This window comes from Centropristis striata, chromosome 3 (genome assembly GCF_030273125.1).
Source record: "Centropristis striata isolate RG_2023a ecotype Rhode Island chromosome 3, C.striata_1.0, whole genome shotgun sequence".
NCBI classification, from domain to species: domain Eukaryota; kingdom Metazoa; phylum Chordata; class Actinopteri; order Perciformes; family Serranidae; genus Centropristis; species Centropristis striata.
The window spans coordinates 42,278,685-42,302,412 of NC_081519.1; the positions used below are offsets into that span (position 1 = coordinate 42,278,685).

At 34.7% G+C, this 23,728-nt stretch overlaps 1 protein-coding gene across 1 annotated transcript; it reads left to right on the plus strand.

The window, feature by feature from the left end:
- Nucleotides 1-5,409: 5,409 nt before the first annotated feature.
- LOC131968065 (twinfilin-2) lies at nt 5,410-21,959 on the plus strand. Its single transcript, XM_059328804.1, has 8 exons — nt 5,410-5,506; nt 13,380-13,558; nt 15,193-15,288; nt 16,197-16,301; nt 17,731-17,856; nt 17,961-18,111; nt 18,310-18,431; nt 21,323-21,959. Exons 1-8 carry the CDS (start codon nt 5,410-5,412, stop codon nt 21,488-21,490), a joined length of 1,044 nt encoding a protein of 347 aa, XP_059184787.1. The 3' UTR covers nt 21,491-21,959.
- Nucleotides 21,960-23,728: the final 1,769 nt, after the last annotated feature.

Sequence of the window (23,728 nt, forward strand, 5' to 3'; positions counted from 1 at the left end):
CACATGTTTATTTATTTTCTTTAAAAAGCGGAGAGAAAAAAAGCCAAATCTGATCATTCCACATAGAACTCCAAAAATGGACTGGACAAAATGATTGGCACCTTTTCAAAATTGTAAGAAATAATAGTTTTTCAAGCATGTGATGCATTAATTTGTGTTTAAACTCACCTGTGGCAAGTAACAGGTGCTGGCAATGTAGAAATCACACTTGTAGAACACGGTCCCTACGGTCAAACATGTATATAGATATTTAAGCATTCAAAACCTTTATTTTAGCTCATTTAAACATCTCATTTAAGTATATTTGGAAGATACAAATACATTGAAACAATGAGACTCACCAACAAGAACAATTATTTTTGTACAACAATGACATTTTCTCATTTTTTGTGCACAATTACTTTTTTTTATATTTTGGAAGTGCAGGACAGTAATAATTATCTTATTTATATGTACAAGCTTTTATTGAACTATGAAACAATGTACATATTCTGGGTTCCTTTTGTCTACAATGAGATATTGTTTGAACAAAAAATAGGTAAGAATTGTTCCGTCGTTCATCGTTTTTCATCATTTTATTATTAATTTGACACAGGGGCCACAGCAGGGGCCAAGGGCTTCTTCACAGGGGCAGGGGCCCTTTTTTTATTTTGAAAGTACAGTCAGAATGATCTTTATATATATACGTATATATATATATATATATATATATATATATATACACACTACCGGTCAAAAGTTTTAGAACACCCCAATTTTTCCAGTTTTTTATTGAAATTCAAGCAGTTCAAGTCAAATGAACAGCTTGAAAGGGTACAAAGGTAAGTGGTGAACTGCCAGAGGTAAATAAAAAAAGGTAAGCTTAACCAAAACTGAAAAATAATGTACATTTCAGAATTATACAAGTCGGCCTTTTTCAGGGAACAAGAAATGGGTTAACAACTTAACTCTATGGAGTCTTGGGCTATTTTGTCCATTTTTTAAATTCTTTTCATGTCTTTGTAAGTCATTTTGTGCCTTTTTTTAGTCATTTTGTGTCTTTTGGTGTCTTTTTTTGTCATTTTGTGTCTTTTTTTGGTCATTTTGTGTCTTTTTTAGTCCTTTAGTCCAACATAAAATGTGATTTTGAATCTTTTTTTTACTTTCAAAACACTATCATGCTCAATAAAGAATTTTAAATGTTGCAAATGTGCATTAATTTCAGAGTACACTGAGACATTAAACTGCATCATTTTCAATTAAATTCTGGAAAAGTTGGTGTGTTCTAAAACTTCTGACCAGTAGTGTATATATATACACACACACACACACATATATATATATATATACATATATATACAGTATATATAAACATGTGAATACCAAAGCATTTGTAATTGCAACAATTTTCTGGGAGAAGTGCAGGGGTGCCAATATTTTTTGCCATGACTGTACATGCACTTAAATTTAAAAAATGTCTCTTTTATGCGACTTCATATCTTGCTTATGATGAGTTGATGGACGTGAGAAAACGTGGGGAAATGCGGCGTTGACACCCAGATAATTTGTGACATGAAAAACATCTTACACAAGCTGTTGGCCATCGCAGATGTCATGTGTCCAGTAAGATGAGATTGACAAGTTGAATCTGTTGAAACTTTCCAACGCAACATGTTTCTTTCTAAACAAGATGCAACAGCTGCTTTTGTTTTTTCTCTTTCCACTTCAGCAAAACTCGTGATGTCATTCAATAACAGCAAAGAGATTGCATTTTGAGTCAAATGGTACTCACGAGGAGATGAGAGCAGGAAATCCTTTACTGCCACGAAAAGAAATATCAGACAAACTTTATCAATATGAAGACCTAGTAACTTTTTTTTATTACTTTATTGCAGGTTATGAAATTACAAATATTAACAGCTTCATCACATATTCAATTCATCCTGCCACATTTATGCATTTTTTACAAGAGGCAATGCCAAAAGAATAAATAAATAAGATATTCATTTTTAATTGTTTGCTTATTCAATGAATTGTTTCATTAAGGAAAAGAAAGAGAAGAAGAAGAAGAAAAAACAAAAACAAACAAACAAAAAAAAGACCTAGTAACTTAATATGAGAATCATTTAAAAAATAAAAATGTATCTCAAAATAATGAGAAACCTCAAAAGATACCAACTCATTTTTATAAAGCTTCTTATGTTGCAACCTGTCATTATTAAGGACTAAATCATACTGAGAATTTTTTTATTTATTTTCATATTCTAAGTCATTGTTTTAAAATATTCTCATTTTGAGATGTAAAAGTTATTATTTTAAGGAAGTGTCCTATCATGTTGTATAACCAAGTCATTTTTTACATGGTGATTAATTAATTTTAGACATTTAGTAATTCATTTATTTTAAGATACTAAGTCATTATTTAAAAACATTTCTCCTTTTGAGATATAGTCATGATTCTTTTGAAAATGTTCTATTATGTGGCAATACTTATTCTTTTTTTTTTTTTAAGTTATTTTAAATTTAAAGTCGTTTTGAGAAAGTTTCCTATTGAGTTGCAATACTGTTATTTTTAGATATAAGGTCATAATTTTGCAATACTAACACGTTATTTTAAGGTACTGAGTCATTATGTTGAGAACATTTCACTTGTTTGAGATACCTCGTCATTATTATGAAACATGAAGTTACAATTTAGTGATACTATGTCATTATTATAAGAAGCTATTTTGAGATATTAAGTCATACATTTGCTATACTAAGTCTGCTGAACTACTATACATATACAGTCATGGAAAAAAATATTAGACCAAGCTTTGTTTTCTTCAATTTCTTGTTCATTTTAATGCCTGGTACAACTAAAGGTTCATTTGTTTGGACAAATATAATGAAAACAACAAAAATAGCTGATAAGAGTCTAATGTAAGAGCTGATATCTAGACATTTAACATGGTTTTCTTGATAATGGTTTTGATTATTATCAAGAAAAAACCATGGAAAATCGTGGTACACTGTTGTTATTTCCTGATACCAATTATTTAGTGATACTAAGTGATTTTAACCCAGGCCCATTTGTCCTTAAAAGAAAAGTATGGGTAATATACCACAGATCAAGTGGACCACATAGAACACATTTCTGATAGGTTTTTTTTTTTTTTTTTAAATACTACCCCTAAATGTCAAAAATGTCACATTGGACATTGAGATTTGTTTTTAAGTAACAAAATAATAATAAATCAATAATACATAAAAACAAATAACAAACTATAATAGGGTTAAATGCAATACAGGACACCCTATTAACCGATTAGAATTGTTAAATGGGTTTAAACTAAGCCTAGTAACAAAAAAGAAGCTTTTTTTAGAAATTAGCTACTTTTTTAGATTTCTGTTTCCAGTCACAGCCACATTTTGGAGAAGTCATTTCTCTCACAGTCACATGACCACCACACCAGGGTGCTGAGTATGTGTCGCTAAGGGATTTAATGAGTTAAGGTGAAGCATAAAGCTGAATATGGGAGATTCAAGAAGATTTTTTTTTTGCCAACATTATCTTTATTGAGTTTTCAAAATGTTTCCAAAATACATAAATATACAGAAATAAGAGTGCTCTCACAACAAAGGAGACATCAGGTGTAACTAAATTATTGTCCAGCATTCAGATTGTCCTTTCTTGAAAATCAGGAATTTGAAAGTGAAAGTCCAAATATAAAATACAAACAAACAAAAACCAGAAACAAAAACAAACAAACAAAAGAAACAACAACCAGAATAATAATAATAAGAGTTTCTCCATCTTATCATGAGTTAGCCCAGGTTATTTCACTATTTATCATGGTTCAAAAATACAAATGCAGATGTACAATTCACACAGAATAAAGAAATCACATATCAAAATAAAAAATATTTTACATCATTGCAAGGGATTACCCCTAACTACGCCTCGTCGGCTTCATTACCCACATTACTTAAATCTACACTCTCCATATATTCCATAAAAAGATTCAAGAAGATTTAAAGTGTTTGTTACACCCGTGTCACCATAGGTTCTTATGGGTTAAGGAAGTTTCTCATTTCCCTGAACTTCTCTGTGCTTCAACAGTGAAGCCGTGCAGCCTGGTGGCCACTGTATATATATATATATATATATATATATATATATATATATATATATATATATATATATACATATACATATACATATATAACGATGAACAATGGAACAATTCTAACCTTTTTTTTGTTCAAACAATATCTCATTGTACACAAAAGGAACCCAGACTGTGTACATTGTATAATAGTTTAATTGTGCAATAAAATATTGTGTGTATATATATAAAGATCATTCTCACTGTACTGCACTTTCAAAATAAAAAAAGTGACTGTGCACAAAAATTAGAAATGTCATACAAAAAAAACTTATTGTTGGTGAATCTCATTGTTTAAATCAATGTATTTGTATCTTCCAAATATACTTTGATGTTTAACCCATTGAAGCCTGGAAAGCTTATACGTCGCTTTGTAGTACTTGTATAAGCTCTCAAATACTTTTTGAATTTAATTTCTATCTGCTACAGAGGCTGAAAAATCTATTATTTAGTAGGAAGAGTTGACACTTCTGTTGAATTTCCAGAAAAACTTCAGGTTTTAGGGGCTGATTTTAAAATCGCCCAGAGGTTTTACAGGCGTTTCAGGCCTCAATGGGTTAAATAAGCTAAAAGAATGGGTTTTTAATGCTTAAATACCATCTTTACCATATTTTAATGTGCTAATGTGCCCCTCTGATTAAACACTGGCCCCTCCTTGGCCCCCACAGTAAAACTGGTCTAGAACCTCCACTGCAGGAGGGTTAAGAAAGTTTCTCATTTCACTGAACTTCTCTGTGCAGCCTGGTGGCCACTGTACCATCCTACCAGGAGTTTTGTTGCAACAATACATCTGACCTGAATTGTTCTCGGCTCAGAAATGGCTTATTAGGTTTGCAGGTCACAGTGTCTTCCTCCACTGTAGGTGGTGGTGTGTGGTGGGGGTGTCACAGGCCAGTAGCCAGGCCTGGACAGGAGCTATATTTGGGAGAGAGGTGATCAGGTTCCCAGTCTGTGTGCACATGATACTGTCCTAGTTACTTGAGCGATGTCCCTTCTCACACTGTCACACTCTCTCAACCAGCCCAGACACTCAGCGATCCTCTTCTCCAGCAGCCAGAACTGTCCTCAGTCACATCATCTGAAGTAAAGGACTCTTTATTTTTATTTTAAGACATTCTCCTCTGGTTGGACACTTCAGTGTCTCCTTGACTGGACTGAATATTTGGGCCTGGTGCTGCAGCGCTCCGGTCCTCTCTGTTGCTTCTTCTTCTTCTTCTTCTTCTTTCGTCTCTCAACGCCCCTGCTGCAGCGCCTGGCAGGAGGACGAGACTGCTGACCCGCCATGTTTCTCGCACTTGTGGTGACGCCAGAGCTGAGGGAGTTCCTGGCCCGGGCGAGAGGTGGAGCGGTGCGCCTCATCAAGGTGCGCATCCAAGACGGTGAGTGACCCGGGGGAGTTCAGTCAGTCAGACATGGTGACCAGTGGAGGTTCTAGACCAGTTTTACTGTGGGGGCCAGTGTTTAATCAGAGGGGCACATTAGCACATTAAAAGATGATACTGAAGCATTTAAAATCTTTATTTTAGCTTATTTAAACATCTCATTTAAGTATATTTGGAAGATACAAATACATTGATTTAAACAATGACACTCAATGTAACATTCTGGGTTCCTTTTGTGTACAATGAGATATTGTTTGAACAAAAAAAGGTTAGAATTGTTCCATTATTCATCGTTATAAATAATTGATTAATTTATTATTAATTTGACACAGGGGCCACAGCAGGGGCCAAAGGGATATAACATATACATCTTCCATGGTCATTCATTTGGGGTATTGTAGTGTTTTTTAACCCTCTGGAGTCACCAAAGGCTCCAAATAATCCAGACTTGTTGCCTCCATCAGACTAGAAAACAAAGCAGCGTGGAGCCCTACTGTACATTTACCTCTAAAGTTCTGGCTGTAAACTCCATGAGGCCAGTTTCAGTTTGATGATGATATACCAAGTAAAACTGGAGACAAGCTCAAATAGATTTAGTATCAAATGATAGAACTGGATGGAACCCTCTTATATGGTAGATTTGACACCTTTATCCACATTTGCAACATTTAAAATTCTTCATTGAGCATGATCGTGTTTTGGGAGTTAAAAAAAGAAAAAACTGATTCAAAATGGCATTTTATGTTTGTTTGTTTTTCTTTGTTTCTTTTGGGTTCAAAATGTTGATCCAGTAAGTCAGGAGTAAATAATTATTATTAGGTTTTCATCATCATATCATATAGGTGAGGTTGTGCTGAAAAAAAATACACCAACATGGCATTTTTTTTAAAGTGGTGTATACAGGCAGGATGAAAAGGATTAAAAACTGGACGAAATAGCCCAAGACTTCAGTGTTAAAGTGCCGATTTGATCTGCATAAAGGACTGCTTTTAATCAGACAGAAATAACTGTTCAGAGCTGGTCACATCACAAACCGACTCTCAGCTCAGTTTGTTGTTCATTGGCAACATTCTACCATAACATGAACAAGTGAAAAAGAAAGTTTTTGTTTCAATTTTAACATAATTTATGTACTAAACATGTGTAAAAGATTCAGTAGCTTCAACAGGGTACAATACATAACATTTTAAATTTAAAAACATTATGAAAGCAAGTTTTTTAACCGGTATCTTGTCTGAACGACACATTGAAATGAATGTCTTGAACAATCTTACTCACATATTAGTAGGAATATTTTTTTTTCCAGATGGAAAAGGGCCAGAAAATGACGACGTTTTGAGTGATTTTTTGTGACGCAAAATGGCAAAGCTGTTTCCTTTTGGAAAAGTCTTCAAAAAAGGTTTTCAATGTGGCCTCCTGGAGGTCATGTGACAAATTAAAGCATTGCTATTGGTTCCCTATACTCTTCCCTCTTTTTTAAAGTATCGCATCACTCAAAAACATATATTGTATAAATTTGACAGACCAAAAATGGGTATGTTGCCTGAGGGCAACACCGTACTATAGAGGGTTAACAGGGCTCGCTTTTTTTTTCTTTTACATTAGCAAAAGTTGTGGATAGTACCTGTTACTTTTTTTCAACAGCACCTCCGTCATGGGTCAAAATGAGCTCAGTCGATACTTAAAGGTGGAGTTAAATTAGTCAGAGAGAATCGTAACTAGTGCAGCACAGGACATCCTGCACAAACCGGCCATTTTTAAATACGCCGTGCAGCTGTAAGTGCAGACACTCCATTGTTTGGTTGCTGATGAAAGGATTTAGTGAGTGTCATGTTGAAGATGATGCCACAGAAGTTTTACATTGCGTTGCTATGGCAGCTAAAAAGCTCACTTACATTAAGGAGCTACTATCAACAGTGGAAATATAAATAAAGTCAAGTAGTTGAGTCAAACTGGTTGTTTCATTTGAAAGATTTTTAAAGGTTGAAGTATTCAGTCTGCACAAGAAGAAAACAGTCTTTTTTCTTTGGACCCTTTCAGGGGTCCCAAACCCCATTTTTTGAAACGACTACTTTATGAACCAATCTGTATCTAAAACATGACTGTACTGCCCTCGAGTGGCTCAAAAACCTGCCATGTTCTCTCTTTTTCGTGGGCTGCAGACTGTTTGTTCTTACTATAGGCCTGAGGTGTATAATCTGGTGTTATTGTACAAATACCACACACACACACACAAAAAAAGAAAAGAACACAATATTCATATAAAAAATATCATAACACTATATGAAATCAGTATCAACTTATATAACTACAGATAAGTTTCACATTTAAAAAGTTGGATACACAAATTACAGTTACTTCTGTTACAGTTATTTCCAACTGCCAGCTTTGTTTGGGTTCAAAATCTTTATTTATGTGTAGCAAAGACAATATCTGTTCACCCAGGTGGTTAAAATGCCTTTTAAAGAATCTCATACCTTCAGGACAACAGCCAGGGTTGCTGTGTAGTTTATTTATTCTCCCAGATAAACAAAAGCCTCTGTGACTCCAGAGGCACCGATCGGGGCTTAATTGAGGAGTAATTTTCAGATTGTTTTCATGTGAGTAAGAATTGCCTCGAGGCCTCATAAGACGACATGTGCACAAACAGAAAAACAAAGTTGCCAAAGCACTGCTGCAGACTTTGTGTAACTTCTAGGAACATTGGCCAGCTGTGTGAGAACAAACATCCAGCCGTCAGCTGCTGAGCTGTGAGTGGAAAATGGTCAGTGAGGCAATAGGTTTCTAGGTCGCAGATGATGGAGGTGGACTGATATGTTCATGAGGTGTTTACATCTTGTTTTGGTATCTGACGCTGTAAAATGATCCGTGGCTATCTTTGTGGACTGTGCCTCTCAAATCAAATATTTGAAGTATTGATGTCGACAGAGAAGAGCTTAGTGAGGCAGACAGAGGAGGAAGAACTATTCAGATCCCTTAGCTCATTAAAGATCTGGTGTCACTCTGTTAAATCAGTAGTTCTCCTTTTTGAGTCGCGACCCCCAATTTAACATGCATGTTGTCCGCGACCCCCACTCACTGAAAAGAATTTCACACGCACAGTTCAGATCACCCAAAAAAGAAACAAAATGTACACAAAAAGACATAATGACTAAAAAAAGACACAAAATGACAAAAAAAGACACAAATTGACCAAAAAAAGACACAAAATGACTAAAAAAAGAAACAAAGTGATCAAAAAAAGACAAAAATGACCGAAAAAAGACACAAAATGACCAAGAAAGACACAAAATGACAAAAAAGACATAAATGCCCAAAAAGACTCAAAATGACCAACAAAAAGACAAAAAATTACCAAAAAAGACACAAAATAACAAAAAAAAGACACAAATTGACCAAAAAAGACACAAAATAACAAAAAAGGAAACAAAATGACCAAAAAAAGACACAAAATGACCAAAAAAAAGACGCAAACTAACCAAAAAAGACACAAAATGACCAAAAAGACTAAAACACATGAACACTTTAACACAGTGGAGACAGAGCTGACTTCCAAAATTATTTGGCGACCCCCAGAAATCATCTCGCGACCCCAACTGGGGTCCCGACCCCAAGGTTGAGAATAGCTCAATAGTTAAATTACTCCACTACAAGTAAAAGTCCTGCCTTCGAAACTTACTTCAGTAAAAGTACAAACGTTTCAGCATTAAAATGTACTGTAAGTATCAAAAGTAAAAGTACTTGTTATGCAGAATGGCTTCACTCAAACTGTTACATATATTTTAAAAAATATATATATTATCAGATTATTTGTGTTAATGCATTATGTAAGCAGTGTTTTAAATTGGTAAAGATGGGGCTCACTTAATATACACTGTTAAATTAAGTAATGTTTTTCATGTTAAATCTTGACCTGAAAAGTTTAAACTAAAGCTTTCAGTGAAAAGAAGTGGAGTAAGAATTACAATACTTGCCTCTTAATGTAGTGGAGTAGAAGTATAAAGTTACATATAATTACAAAATTATTAGCATCAGTACCAAAAGGTACAGTAATAATATTATGAGATTATTATTATTATTATTATTATTATTATTATTATTATTATTATTATTGATGCATTTAAGTAAGTAGTATGGCTGCTTTTTTAATAATTAATACACCATAATGAGGTTTAATTAATAAATAAGTGTCATCATTTTTATATTAATCACATGTTTTTCATGTTAAATCTTGACCTCAATATAACTAAAGCTGTTAACTAAATGTAGTTGAGTAAAAAGTACAATTGTAGTATAAAGTTCCATAAATGGAAATACCCAAGTGCTTCTAAAAGTACATGTACATGTCCTACATACACACTGTAAACAAAACTAACAATAGCTACTCAATAAGATTGAGGCAACAGTTTGCACGCAATATTATTTATTAAATCTAACTACGTTACAAGTTGAGTTAATAAAAACTTAACAGGAAGTGTTAAGTGTCAATTAAAAACAGACTAATTCTATTGTGTTGGATTCATTCAAAATTCTCTTGATTTAGAATTACATACACATAAAGATTATTATTTAATGTGATCAAAATAAATAGATTCTATCTCAAACATTTTTATATTAAAGTTACTTAAACAACTGCCTCAAAATCAAGGACGCATTTATATTTAATACATTTTATCAAATATATTAAGTAAAATGAAATGACTACAGAATAATTTATTACAGTGCACACTACTTGAGTGAATGGACTTAGTTTCACTAAGAGAGAGAGACACTCCGACCTGTTTTTACTTCATTACTAAAGCAGTGAGAGCTTTCCGGGCGTCACTGGGTTATTTTGAGCGTCTCGTGACGTGACATGGCTGCTTGTTGCTTCCCAGTGACACTGGTTTGGTTCCAATGTCAAAAGAGAAACAAGATCATTCTGTCCGATTTCATCACCCCCGGCTCTGGCGTGCCACTTGGTTTCCAGTCTCCAAACTGCCCCCCTTGACAGCTTCTGGTTTTATTACTTAGTTTTAAACCTGAAGGACAAAATATACCTGGAGTGAGTCATTTATATGCAGTTTAATACTAACATGGAGCTTTAAAGACACACTGCAAAAAAGCCAACTTGTATTTTTTGGCCTAAAACAGTGATTTAAGTTGGTAAAACCCTGTATAAATATAGCGTAGAGTTTAAAATCATCTCTGGTTTGCTTTAAGCCAACACTAAGTGTTTTTTGTGAATGTTTCAAGATTAGTTATTGATTTTATTTCAGTTGGTAATGTATTCCAGTGGAACAAGTGGTTCTACGGTGTTGAATTCTGCAGTTTCCTTTTATTTAATGTAAACTCATAAAGTCCGTTAGCTGATTCTGCGAGGCCTCAACGAACTGTACACTGCAAAAAAGCCAACTTGTATTTTTTGGCCTAAAACAGTGATTTAAGTTGGTTTAACTTGGAAATATAAATGATTGATATTTAGGGCAATTATGTAAGTTAGCACAACAAAGGAAGCCAGTTGTCTGCTCAAAAACAAGTTTGTGAGTTGTTGTTACTTATATCTTTAAGTTGGGGTTCACAACAAGGGACAATAGTTCTGATAACTCTTATTTCTTTGTTGGGAAATGCGGGAAAGCGGTGAAATTCAGTCATTAGCGAAAGCTAGCAGCTAACTGATGCTAGCGGGTAACTGATGCTAGCTGCTAACTGATGCTCGCGGCTAACTGATGCTAGCGGCGCTGCTTGTTACAGCTACAAGAGTAGCCATTAGCGTATCAATGCTAACTCATAATTGTGGTCGCAACATTAGCTGACATTTCATAGCGGCGTTACAATCGTGCCAATTCAGCACATTGCAGAAGTTAGCAGAAGTAAGGATTAAAAGTTATTACAATGTAAAATTATAAGTTAGTACAATTTACAGTTGAGTTGACAAAAATATGAATTCAGAGTTGAGCAAACTCAAAAACAAAACTTAAAATATTTAGTTTAATTGTCCAACTTAAAATTTTATCAAAGTTTGTTGCCTTGAAATTTTGAGTTCACCCAACTTTTCTTTTTTTGCAGGGTATGGATGAGGAGAGAATGGTGGATGGAAAGTATGTGTGTGTGCAGAGCTGGAATGTGTTGTGGCTCAGAATAGCAACACGCCCCGAGAGACAGTCAGGAAATCCCCCCACGGCCCAAGGACATCAGACTTTAGGTGTTTTGTGATTTCCAACCGGTTAGAGGTCTGATCGACACAGTTTGAACTTCATCTGAGTCAGTGACGAGTTAATAAGAGACGGTCACAAGTCTTTGCCTTCTTTCACCACACTGCAAAAAAAAATAAAAGTTGGCTGAACTCAAAATTTCAAGGCAACAAACTTCGATAAAATTTTAAGTTGGACAATTAAACTAAATATTTTAAGTTTTGATTTTGAGTTTGCTCAACTCTGAATTCAGATTTTTGTCAACTCAACTGTAAATTGTACTAACTTATAATTTTACATTGTAATAACTTTTAATCCTTACTTCTGCTAACTTCTGCAATGTGCTGAATTGGCACGATTGTAACGCTGATATGAAATGTCAGCTAATGTTGAGACCACAATTTTGAGTTAGCATTGATACGCTAATGGCTACTCTTGTAGCTGTAACAAGCAGCGCCGCTAGCATCAGTTAGCCGTGCATATTGTATATGTATATGTATATTGTAATTGTTTGTAATTTTATTCTATTTTGTAGATGGGGTAATTGTATATTGGATTTTTGTAGTATTGTGATTTTGTATGTAGTTGTAAAAGCCCAACTCAGGACAGGAGTTGAAAATGAGCTGAAGCTGCATAAGCTCTGTATGCAGCACATCAGATGCATGCCCTGTATCTATGCTAACTGCATTGTCCCTATCAAATAGGAAAAAATATAAAAAATAATAATAGCAGCTGAGTCTGTGTTGCTGGTAGACCGCAAAACTGAAACAATAAGTGAGTCAGACAATGCTTTCATACCAAAGCTACCAAGCTTTTTCAGCTTTTGCTCTTCAAATGTGAAGATTTGCTGCTTTACTGTAAATGTTGGATTGTCGGTTGAACACAACATATGTGAAAGTGGACTTAAGAAAATTAGTATTCATCTATATTTTAAGGTATTTTACAGGCTAAGCCAGTTTAATCAATAATGAAAAATAATTGTTAGCTGCCATGATTGTTCTCAACTAAAAAAAAAAATATATTTTGTTGACTAATCGATTGTTTAGATTTAATCTACAGATCTGTAAAACTGGGATTCTTCACAAAGAATCAAGCAAAAAAAAAAGCACCACTTTAAATCTTGGAAATGAGTAATTCAGCAGAGAATAAGCATAAACAACTGACAAATCAACTGAAAAAATCTTAGTCCAAAAAAAAAAAAACAACCAGATGGTTGACTTATCAACTCAGCCCTGTTAGATACTAAAATGTCATAATTTTGTGTCTTTTTTTTTATCTTTTTGTGTCTTTTTTGATCATTTTGTGGTCAATGTGTGGGTTTTTTTGGTCATTTTGTTTACTTTTTTTGGTCATTTTGTTTCTTTTTTGGGTGATCTGAACTGTGCGTGTGAGATTGTGTTCAGTGAGCGGGGGTCACAGACAACATGCATGTTAAATTGGGGGTCACGACTCAAAAAGGTTGAGAACTACTGATGTATATAATATAATGATATCATAAGGTATAGCATACAATAATGGTAATACCAAGAGATGTCAGACTGAATAAGCAGTAATCCTCCTACATGTAGATCTTATTGTGGCTGCAGACTACAGTGCTGTGTGTGTGTGTGTGTGTGTGCTGTGTAAAGGGCAGCTACATATATATATATATATATATACGGTGTGAGGTATGTGATGAGTGGTGGTCTGACTTTCAGAGCAGCTGGTGCTGGGCGCCTTCAGAGAGCCGGAGAAGAGCTGGGAGCAGGACTATGACCACTTCCTGCTTCCTCTCCTGGACGACCAGGAGCCCTGCTACATCCTGTACCGCCTCGACTCCCAGAATGCACTGGGCTACGAGTGGATCTTCATATCCTGGTCTCCTGATCAGTCTCCGGTATGTCGTACCACGTGTTCGTCATTCTGCTCCACATACTGAAGATATACACACACACACACACTGCTGTTTACAGTGTTTCACGGAATTTAACCCATTGAACCCCAAGCCATTTCAAGGTTGTTGTTTTTTGCCATTTTAATCACTGTGGCTTTGTATTTCACTGCAATATATAAGTCCTGCACCTCTATGGAATCAGCACAGTCATGGCTAGAAGAGTGAACAACTCAAGTGTATTTTGTACAGTATAACACAGCGGTTCCCAAACTTTTTTAGCCGTGCACCCCCTTCTATGTCCCAACCGGATTGACGCACCCCCAATCCCCCACACAAGCTTTTTTATTGCCATATTAAAGGCGACATGTTTAAATGATGCTCAAATGACCAGAACACACATATAATAAAATAATCAGCATCACAACAATGCGCTCTTGCATTTTAACTAATCTGAAACACTGAAACACAGTTTCAATATAATGCAACAAAGTTATGCGCAAGCTTCCACTTTTAAGAGCAAATCAATCAATCAATCAAACTTTATTTATATAGCGCTTTTCATACATATAAATGCAACTCAAAGTGCTTTAGCAAAGAGGATGATGAAGGCTCAGGATCAGAGGCAGGAAGCACATAAGTTGGGAAAATGTTATAATATTCAGAGCCGCGTTGAACAAAAACTGCAGCAAGTTTAAATGAGCGTGGAGCTAAACAACCCGTCATCATAACAGGCTGGAAACATGGAAGAAGATAACTTCTTCTACGCTTCATTTTAAGATGAAGTGCATTTTGAATAGCCTGCATTTATTTATTAATAATATTACAGTTTTTGATTTTACATTTTAAAAAGGAAATGTTTATTTACACGTCTTTATTGTGTGGGGGAAAAAATGTAATTGTGTAATTATCAGACCGCCATTACATTTTTCATCTCGCGCACCCCCAGGGGTCCATGCACCACACTTTGAGAATCCCTGGTATAACACAATTATAATGACATAAAGACGGGAAAAAAATATATTTATATGTATATTATATCTTTAAATTTATATATACAACACTTTTCTAAGTGCCCCCCAAGTGTCCTGAATATTGCGGGCTTTGCACCTGCTATACATATTAAACTATTTACATTTTACAACCACCCTTGTCCCCTCCCCTCTGCTCTGTGTAAACAGCCTGCAGTTCTGTCTTTAACCCTTAATAGGACACACAGGAAATACTTGCAAATTCCAAATTTCAACCCTAGAGAATATTGGAGGATATTACATACTGCCAGAATGTGAAAAAAAAAAAACATCCGAAAATAATATTTTGAGAAAAAAGTTTACAAGATTAAAGTGGCAAATCTACGAGAAAAAAATGCGTAGATTTATGAGATTAAAAGTGGTGAATGTGGGATAAAAACAGTTGCTTTTTTCGCGGAAATGTGCAACTTTTTTCGCGCAGATTTGCCACTTTAAATCTCTTAAATCTGCAACTTTTTTTCTTGTAGATTTGCAACTTTAATCTAGTAAATTTGCAACTTTTTTCTCAAAATATTACCTGAAGTTACCAAATATAGTTCTTTGCCTGATAAAGGGTTAACTTAACTCAAAAGACCTAATCACTTCTTGTCCCCCGTCTGTTGGTTGCAGGTGAAACATAAGATGTTGTACGCCGCCACTCGGGCCACAGTGAAGAAGGAGTTTGGCGGTGGTCATCTGAAGTACGAGATATTCGGCACAGCTGAGGTCAGAAATATTTAAATGTATTTGAATTCCCCATGGCAGATTAGTCTAGACGGATTTCAGAATAAAGGCCTTCTATAAGAAGTGAGGAGCATTTATGGGTACAAGTCAGGAACCGGCCTACCTTACATATCTCAAGGGTGCTGAGTCCAAAAAAAATGGTTCCCAAACGAAATTTTGAGTTTTTGACCTTCTAATTTGTGTCAAATGGCCACCAAATTGCCCATCTTGCTCAGTCCTTGGACCAAGTTTTTTTGTAAGTAGGCAATCAAAGACGAGGAAATTAAGTTTCTAGATCTATAGTCTAGAGTCAGAGCAAGGATATAGTGGAGGCTCAGTGTCTTTTTTATGCATATATATATATATATATATATGCAAAATACCAACTGGAACATTTAAAAGTGATATTGATAGAATATTTATGTTGGCCTTAAAAAATGACACAAATAATGCTTAATTCCACCTTAAAAGTTGGTATTTTGCATATATATATATATATATATATATATATATATATATATATATATACATATATATATATATATATAAATATATATATATATATATATATATATATATATATATATACATAAAAAAGACACTGAGCCTCCACTATATTCTTGCTCTGACCCTAGACTATAGATCTAGAAACTTAATTTCCTCATCTTTGATTGCCTACTCACAAAAAAACTAAGGGGAAATGAGAAGGTCAAAAACTCAAAATTTCGCTTGGGAACCTTTTTTTTTTGGATTCAGCACCCTTGAAATCAGTAAAGTAGGCCAGTTCCTGACTTGTACCCATAAATGCTCCTCACTTTCACTTTTTGGACAATTCCGTCTAGACTAGATTGTGTGTTTTGCTGTGCTGATGAGTTTCAGAGGTGTTTGTCTTGTCGTGTGTGCTCCTCCAGGAGGACATCTGTTTGCTGGGCTACCAGCGTCATGTGTCGTCCTGCTCAGGTCCGGCCCCGCTCACACTAGCTGAGCAGGAGCTCCAGAGGATAAAAATCACAGAGGTCAGAGGTCAACATGCCCTCACACTGTCGTCATCGCTGTCTGCTTGTGTCTGTGACATAACTTCTTTTACTTTGAAATCTAACTTTTTATTGTGATTCTTTCTTTTTCAGGGACGGGTTAAACAGGTATGTTGATACATTATTCACTGTATGTTTATATTTGATATTAACCAGTGGCGGTTCTAGACCAGTTTAACTGTGGGGGCCAGTGTTTAATCAGAGGGGCACATTAAAAATCGTCAAAAATGATATTTAAGCATTCAAAACCTTTATTTTAGCTAAAAGTCTCATATTTGGAAGAACTACATTGATTGAAACAATGAGACTTACCAACATTAACAGTTATTTTTGTACGGCAATGACATTTCTCATTTTTGTGCACAATTACTTTTGTTTATTTTGAAAGTGCAGTACAGTGAGAATGATCTTTATATTTAGCTTTTATTGCACAATTAAACCATTATACAATGTACACATTATGGGTTCATTTTGTGTACAATGAGATATTGTTTGAACAAAAAATAGGTAAGAATTGTTCCGTCGTTCATTGCTATAAATTGTTCATTTTATTATTAATTTGACAAGTGACAAAGTGTTCATGTGTTAAATTTTAGTCTTTTTGGTCACTTAATGTCTTTTTTTTGGTCATTTTGTGTCTTTTTTTGTCTTTTTTTGATCATTTTGTGTTCAATTTGTGTCATTTTTGGTCATTTTGTTTCCTTTTTTGGTCATTTTCTGTCTTTTTTTGTCATTTTCTGTCTTTTTTGGGGTCATTTTGTGTCTTGTTTTGGTCATTTTGTGTCTGTTTTGGTCATTTTGTGTCTGTTTTGGTCATTTTGTGTCTTTTCTGGTCATTTTTTTTTTTTTTTTTTATCATTTTGTGGTCAATTTGTGTCTTTTTTGGTCATTTTGTTTCCTTTTTTTGGTCATTTTGTTTCTTTTTTGGTCATTTTGTGTCTTGTCTTGGTCATTTTGTGTCTTTTTTGGTCATTTTGTGTCTTTTTTTGTCATTTTCTGTCTTTTTTGGGGTCATTTTGTGTCTTGTTTTGGTCATTTTGTGTCTGTTTTGGTCATTTTGTGTCTGTTTTGGTCATTTTGTGTCTTTTCTGGTCATTTTTTTTTTTTTTTTTATCATTTTGTGGTCAATTTGTGTCTTTTTTGGTCATTTTGTTTCCTTTTTTTGGTCATTTTGTTTCTTTTTTGGTCATTTTGTGTCTTGTCTTGGTCATTTTGTGTCTTTTTTGGTCATTTTGTGTCTTTTTTGGTCATTTTGTTTCCTTTTTTTGGTCATTTTGTTTCTTTTTTGGGTGATCTGAACTGTGCATGTGAGCGGGGGTCGCGGACAACATGCATGTTAAATTGGGGGTCACGACTCACAAAGGTTGAGAACTGCTGGTCTAGACGTGTGTGTGCTTGTTGCCCCCTGCAGGTGAAGACAGAGATCAGCGTGGAGAGTAAGCACCAGACGCTCCAAGGCCTGGCTTTCCCCCTGCAGGAGACCGCCAAGAGAGCCCTGCAGCAGCTCGCCCAAAAACGCATCAACTACATTCAGCTGGTGGGTTGAAAGAAGACAGAGTGTACGACAAAAGTTTGGTGTCCGTGTTGAAATGTCAGACTCCTGATATCTGCTGAATCCTGTGCATTATTGCTCTGTTTCAGAGGCTGGATGTAGAGAAGGAGACGATCGAGCTGGTCCACTCCAACCCGACAGAAACTCGTGATTTGCCCTGCAGAGTTCCTAAAGACACTCCCAGATATCACTTCTTCCTCTACAAACACTCCCACGAAGGAGACTACCTGGAATCTGTCGGTATGTCGTTGATTTCCTGTACTCTGAAAATCCTTCTTCCTTTCACATCTGTTGCAGATGTTGAAGAATGCACAGGGAGGTTTAACATCTGCACACCTGGACAGCAGATGCTTCTTCACCCGTGTTTCATATGAAGAGTTTGTGTGGTGTTTTTTGTAACTCTTCCACATAATCTTCTCCTTTTTCCCCTGTCTGCAGTGTTCATATACTCCATGCCAGGTTACAGCTGCAGCATTAAGGAGCGGATGTTGTATTCCAGCTGCAAGAGTCGACTACTGGAGGAAGTGGAGAAGGATTACCATTTGGAAATTTCTAAAAAGGTAACAGATGGATAGAGGGATAGAATGTAAAAAATAAAATAAAATAAGTTGCATTATATGTACAGTTGTCACAGCTTCTTAGATAGATAGATATAGATAGATAGATTTATTTATTCTGTATTCTATAAATATGAAAATACAGTATAAAAATGTTGGTGCTATGAAACAAATAAGGTGCAATGAACAGTGTGCATAAAAACACATAAAGTGCATAGACAGTATGTAATGAACCAGATTATTATTTGTTATGTGTGAATGGATTGTTTGTTTATTGTTTATTGTTTATTGTATCCTTTGGATCCCCATTAGTCTTCATAGAGATGAAGACTATTCTTCCTGGGGTCCACATTAAATCAAACAATTATTACACAATTACATCATTACAGCATTTATACAGAGAATAACATGAAGTCATTCATCCTAACATGATTATAATGTATATTAACATGATTATAATATATATTAAGTAGTACAAGGCATGATTATAAAAAGAGTTACATGATTATAGAAGAGTATACGAGGTAAGCATAAATTTTACCATGACGTTCAATGCAGATGTATTAACATACTTGAGTTCAACTTAACATGATTTCATATTTTCATAGAAGACTATTGCAGCATAAGATTATTGTAAAAAAAAAATAATCAGACCCTCTCTAACTGTCTTGGCTGCATAGAACCCTCTGTGGACTGATTTCTATGTAAAGAACTCTGGTAAAAATATAAAGTAGTCTTGTGTAAAGGTCGAGAGTTCATGAGAGAGTTTAACTTTGCATTTATGAGAATTTTCCAGGAAGAACACCAGGCTTGAAGCCAATTTTGGTAGTGGCCAAACAGTGAAATTACAATGGCACATGATGCCATGAGGCCCAGAAAGTATTTTTCTCATAGACTACCTTTTTTATTTTTTATTTTTTTTGATGTAACAATCCCACATAATGACTTGTTTCATTATCAGAATTTAATTAATTTGGTCCAATAACATTCGGAAAGTCTAGAAGAGCTGCATAATTAAATAATTTTTATTCCCATTCAGAAAATCTGGTTAATCTAATACATGGAAGTTTGTTTCATGCACAAATAACAACTTTCATAGGAATGAATGGAGCCCCGACTCCAATGTTGTATCCAGTTATCTTTATATGTCTGTGTTTAAGTTCAGCATACAGCCTTTATCTGGCAAAGAATTATATTTGGTAACTTCAGGTAATATTTCGAGAAAAAAGTTGCAAATTTACTAGATTAAAGTGGCAAATCTACAAGAAAAAAAGTCGCAGATTTATGAGAAAAAAAGTGGGAAAAAGGCAACTTTTTTCTCCCAGATTCACCACTTTAACCCTTAATAGGGCACTCATTGAAATACTTAAATAATAAGTAAAATAAATTCCAAATTTCAACCCTAGAGACATTACATTACATACAGCCAGAATGTGTAAAAAAAAAAAAAACATACGAAAATAATATTTTGAGAATAAAGTTTACAAGATTAAAGTGGCAAATCTACAAGAAAAAAATGTCCAGATTTATGAGATTTAAAGTGGTGAATCTGGGAGAAAAAAGTTGCTTTTTTCCCACTTTTTTCCCGTAGATCTGCGACTTTTTTCGCACAGATTTGCCACTTTAAATCTCTTAAATCTGCGACTTTTTTTCTTGTAGATTTGCCACTTTAATCTAGTAAATTTGTTCTTTTTCTTGAGTAAGATTTTGAATGCATAACTTTTAATCGAGTATTTTACACTGTAGCATTGGTACTTTTACCCTTTAGCAGGCAAAGAACTATATTTGGTAACATCAGGTAATATTTCGAGAAAAAAGTTGCAAATTTACTAGATTAAAGTGGCAAATCTACAAGAAAAAAAGTCGCAGATTTATGAGAAAAAAAGTGGGGAAAAAGCAACTAGAGAATATTGGAGGATATTACATACAGCCAGAATGTGTAAAAAAAAAAAAAACATGCAAAAATAATATTTTGAGAATAAAGTTTACGAGATTAAAGTGGCAAATCTACAAGAAAAAAATGTGCAGATTTATGAGATTTAAAGTGGTGAATCTGGGAGAAAAAAGTTGCTTTTTCCCCACTTTTTCTCGTAAATCTGCGACTTTTTTCGCACAGATTTGCCACTTTAAATCTCTTAAATCTGCGACTTTTTTTCTCGTAGATTTGCCACTTTAATTTAGTAAATTTGCAGCTTTTTTCTCGAAATATTACCTGAAGTTACCAAATATAGTTCTTTGCCTGATAAAGGGTTAAACAACAGTAGTGTCACTGCAAGGCTGTATGCTGAACTTAAACATGGACGTATAAAGATAACTAGATACAACATTGGAGTCGGGGCTCCATTCATTCCTATGAAAGTTGTTAATTGCGTATGAAACAAACTTCCATGTATTAGATTAACCAGATTTTCTGAATGGGAATAAAATGATTTAATTATGCAGCTCTTCTAGACTTTCCAAATGTTATTGGACCAAATTAATTAAATTCTGATAATGAAACAAGTCATTATGTGGGATGCAGAATTATGAGATTTAAAGTGGTGAATTTGCGAGAAAAAAGTTGCTTTTTCCCCACTTTTTTCTCTTAAATCTGCAACTTTTTTCGCGCAGATTTGCCACTTTAAATATCTTAAATCTGCGACTTTTTTTCTTGTAGATTTGCCACTTTAATCTAGTAAATTTGCAACTTTTTTCTCGAAATATTACCTGAAGTTGCCAAATATAGTTCTTTGCCCAATTTCCATTGGGAATTTAAGATCATGACCTCAACGTTTCAGAAATACAACTATTTTAGCCCTGGTTGTATACATACAGCCTCAAACTGCATAATATGTTGTTTAAGGATAATTAATGAATCAATTAATTAATGCTTTTTTTTCTGCTTCTATGTGCAGTTAGAGATTGATGACGGAGATGAACTGACAGACGACTTCCTGTATGACGAAGTCCATCCGAAGCAGCATGCTCACAAACAGGCCTTCGCTAAACCCCGCGGCCCGGCAGGAAAAAGAGGACACAAGCGTCTCATTAAGGGGGCAGGAGAGACCATACAGAGCAGCTAGAGACTTCTAACCAGTTTCTAGTCCAGTTCAGCCCGCCCCCCTTTCCCCAGACCCACTAACACCTCGTGAGGCCCAGAGGATTGAGCACAATAATGGATTTCCTCTGCTGTTTGTGTACCGAAACACTTGTAACTAATATGTTTTTAATGAATATATGATGATAAATGATCTGTCTCTCCCACAGCAAATCAAGTCCCACGGGCAAATCATTTGAAGCCATAACATATCTATAAAAACAATAATATCGTCAGTGTTTATTGATGACTTTGAGTCACACTGACACACAGATAGATGGCCTTGTTATTGTTGTTATTGATAAGATAATCCGTCCTTATCTTCCATATTGCAGTTTACGATTTAATACAGTTGTAAGAATTGTAAATGCTTTGTCAGGTGTCATGTCTGGCCTTCAATACAAGTTTTGTATCAACAATGTTTGTAAGACAATATAAAAGGAAATTCCAAATAAATTTTGTTTATACTGTGGTATATAAGACCTTCTTGATATATATTTGTGTATTTTTACTCTGCATGAAATCTTTCCTGTGTACACTACCGGTCAAAAGTTTTAGAACACCCCAATTTTTCCAGTTTTTTATTGAAATTCAAGCAGTTCAAGTCAAATGAACAGCTTGAAAGGGTACAAAGGTAAGTGGTGAACTGCCAGAGGTAAATAAAAAAAGGTAAGCTTAACCAAAACTGAAAAATAATGTACATTTCAGAATTATACAAGTAGGCCTTTTTCAGGGAACAAGAAATGGGTTAACAACTTAACTCTATGGAGTCTTGGGCTATTTTGTCCATTTTTTAATTCTTTTTGTGTCTTTGTAAGTCATTTTGTGTCTTTTTTTTGTCATTTTGTGTCTTTTGGTGTCTTTTTTTTGTCATTTTGTGTCTTTTTTTGTCATTTTGTTTCTTTTTTTTTGTCATTTTGTGTCTTTTGGTGTCTTTTTTTGGTCATTTTGTGTCTTTTTTTTAGTCCTTTAGTCCAGCTATTCTCAACCTTGGGGTCGGGACCCCAATTGGGGTCACGAGATGATTTCTGGGGGTCGCCAAACCATTTTGGAAGTCAGCTCTGTCTCCACTGTGTTAAAGTGTTCATGTGTGAATGTGTTTTATTCCTTTGGTCACTTAATGTCTTTTTTGGTAATTTTGTGTCTTTTTTTTTGGGTCATTTTTTGTCTTTTTTGGATCATTTTGTGGTCAATTTATGTCTTTTTTGGTCATTTTGTGTCTTTTTGAAGACATTTTGTCTCTTTTTTTGGTCATTTTATGTCTTATATTGTCATTTTGTGTCTTTTTTGGTAATTCTGTTTCTTTTCTAGTCATTTTGTGTCTTTTTTTTTATCATTTTGTGGTTAATTTGTGTCTTTTTTTGGTCATACTGTTTCCTTTTTTTGGTCATTTTGTGTGTGTTTTTTTTTAGAAATTTTGTTTCTTTTTTTTGTCATTTTATGTCTTTTTTGGGTCATTTTGTGCTTCATTATTTGTACAAAATGTGTTGTATCAACTGAGTTTGTATGATCTGAACTGTGAGATTGTGTTCAGTGAGCGGGGGTCGCGGACAACATGCATGTTAAATTGGGGGTCGCGACCCAATAAGGTTGAGAACTACTGCTTTAGTCCAACATAAAATGTGATTTTGAATCTTTTTTTTTACTTCCAAAACACTATCATGCTCAATAAAGAATTTTAAATGTTGCAAATGTGCATTAATTTCAGAGTACACTGAGACATTAAACTGCATCATTTTCAATTAAATTCTGGAAAAGTTGGTGTGTTCTAAAACTTTTGACCAGTAGTGTACATATTTACGTAATATTCTGCATGGCTTGGATGGAGTTGGTGTTTGTTTATGACCTGTTATGTCAAGATAAACATGACATAATTAAATATCCTGTGAAAGAGGTATTAAATTGGGCCAAAGGCAGGCTTTCGGACAACAACATCCTTTTTGAAAGTTTGAAAGGCTGCACTGTGTTTGTTTGACTGCCTGAAAATCAATTCGGCAGGAGTTCTGTTCAAGGTCGTGAGGGAATACAGTACAACCGTGGCTACATCATCAAACAACAAATCAAGGTTTTAAGTCACAAGATGTTTTAATACATAACCACCTTTTCCAAGCTGCTTTGGACGTCATAGCAGCCGATCTATCAGTGTGTCGTGATAATGTAAACGTCTTCCACATGTTTTTGCAAAAGCATAGGAGGAACAAACTCAAGGTTGCTGTTCAGACTG

What these genes read in the sequence shown, in the direction of transcription:
- LOC131968065 (XM_059328804.1), top strand. Translation starts at nt 5,410, where the DNA reads ATGTTTCTCGCACTTGTGGTGACGCCAGAGCTGAGGGAGTTCCTGGCC. An exon ending in AGATATTCGGCACAGCTGAG is followed by an intron (nt 15,289 to 16,196) that starts GTCAGAAATATT and finishes GTGCTCCTCCAG; the next exon opens with GAGGACATCTGTTTGCTGGG. An exon ending in AGAGGATAAAAATCACAGAG is followed by an intron (nt 16,302 to 17,730) that starts GTCAGAGGTCAA and finishes TGCCCCCTGCAG; the next exon opens with GTGAAGACAGAGATCAGCGT.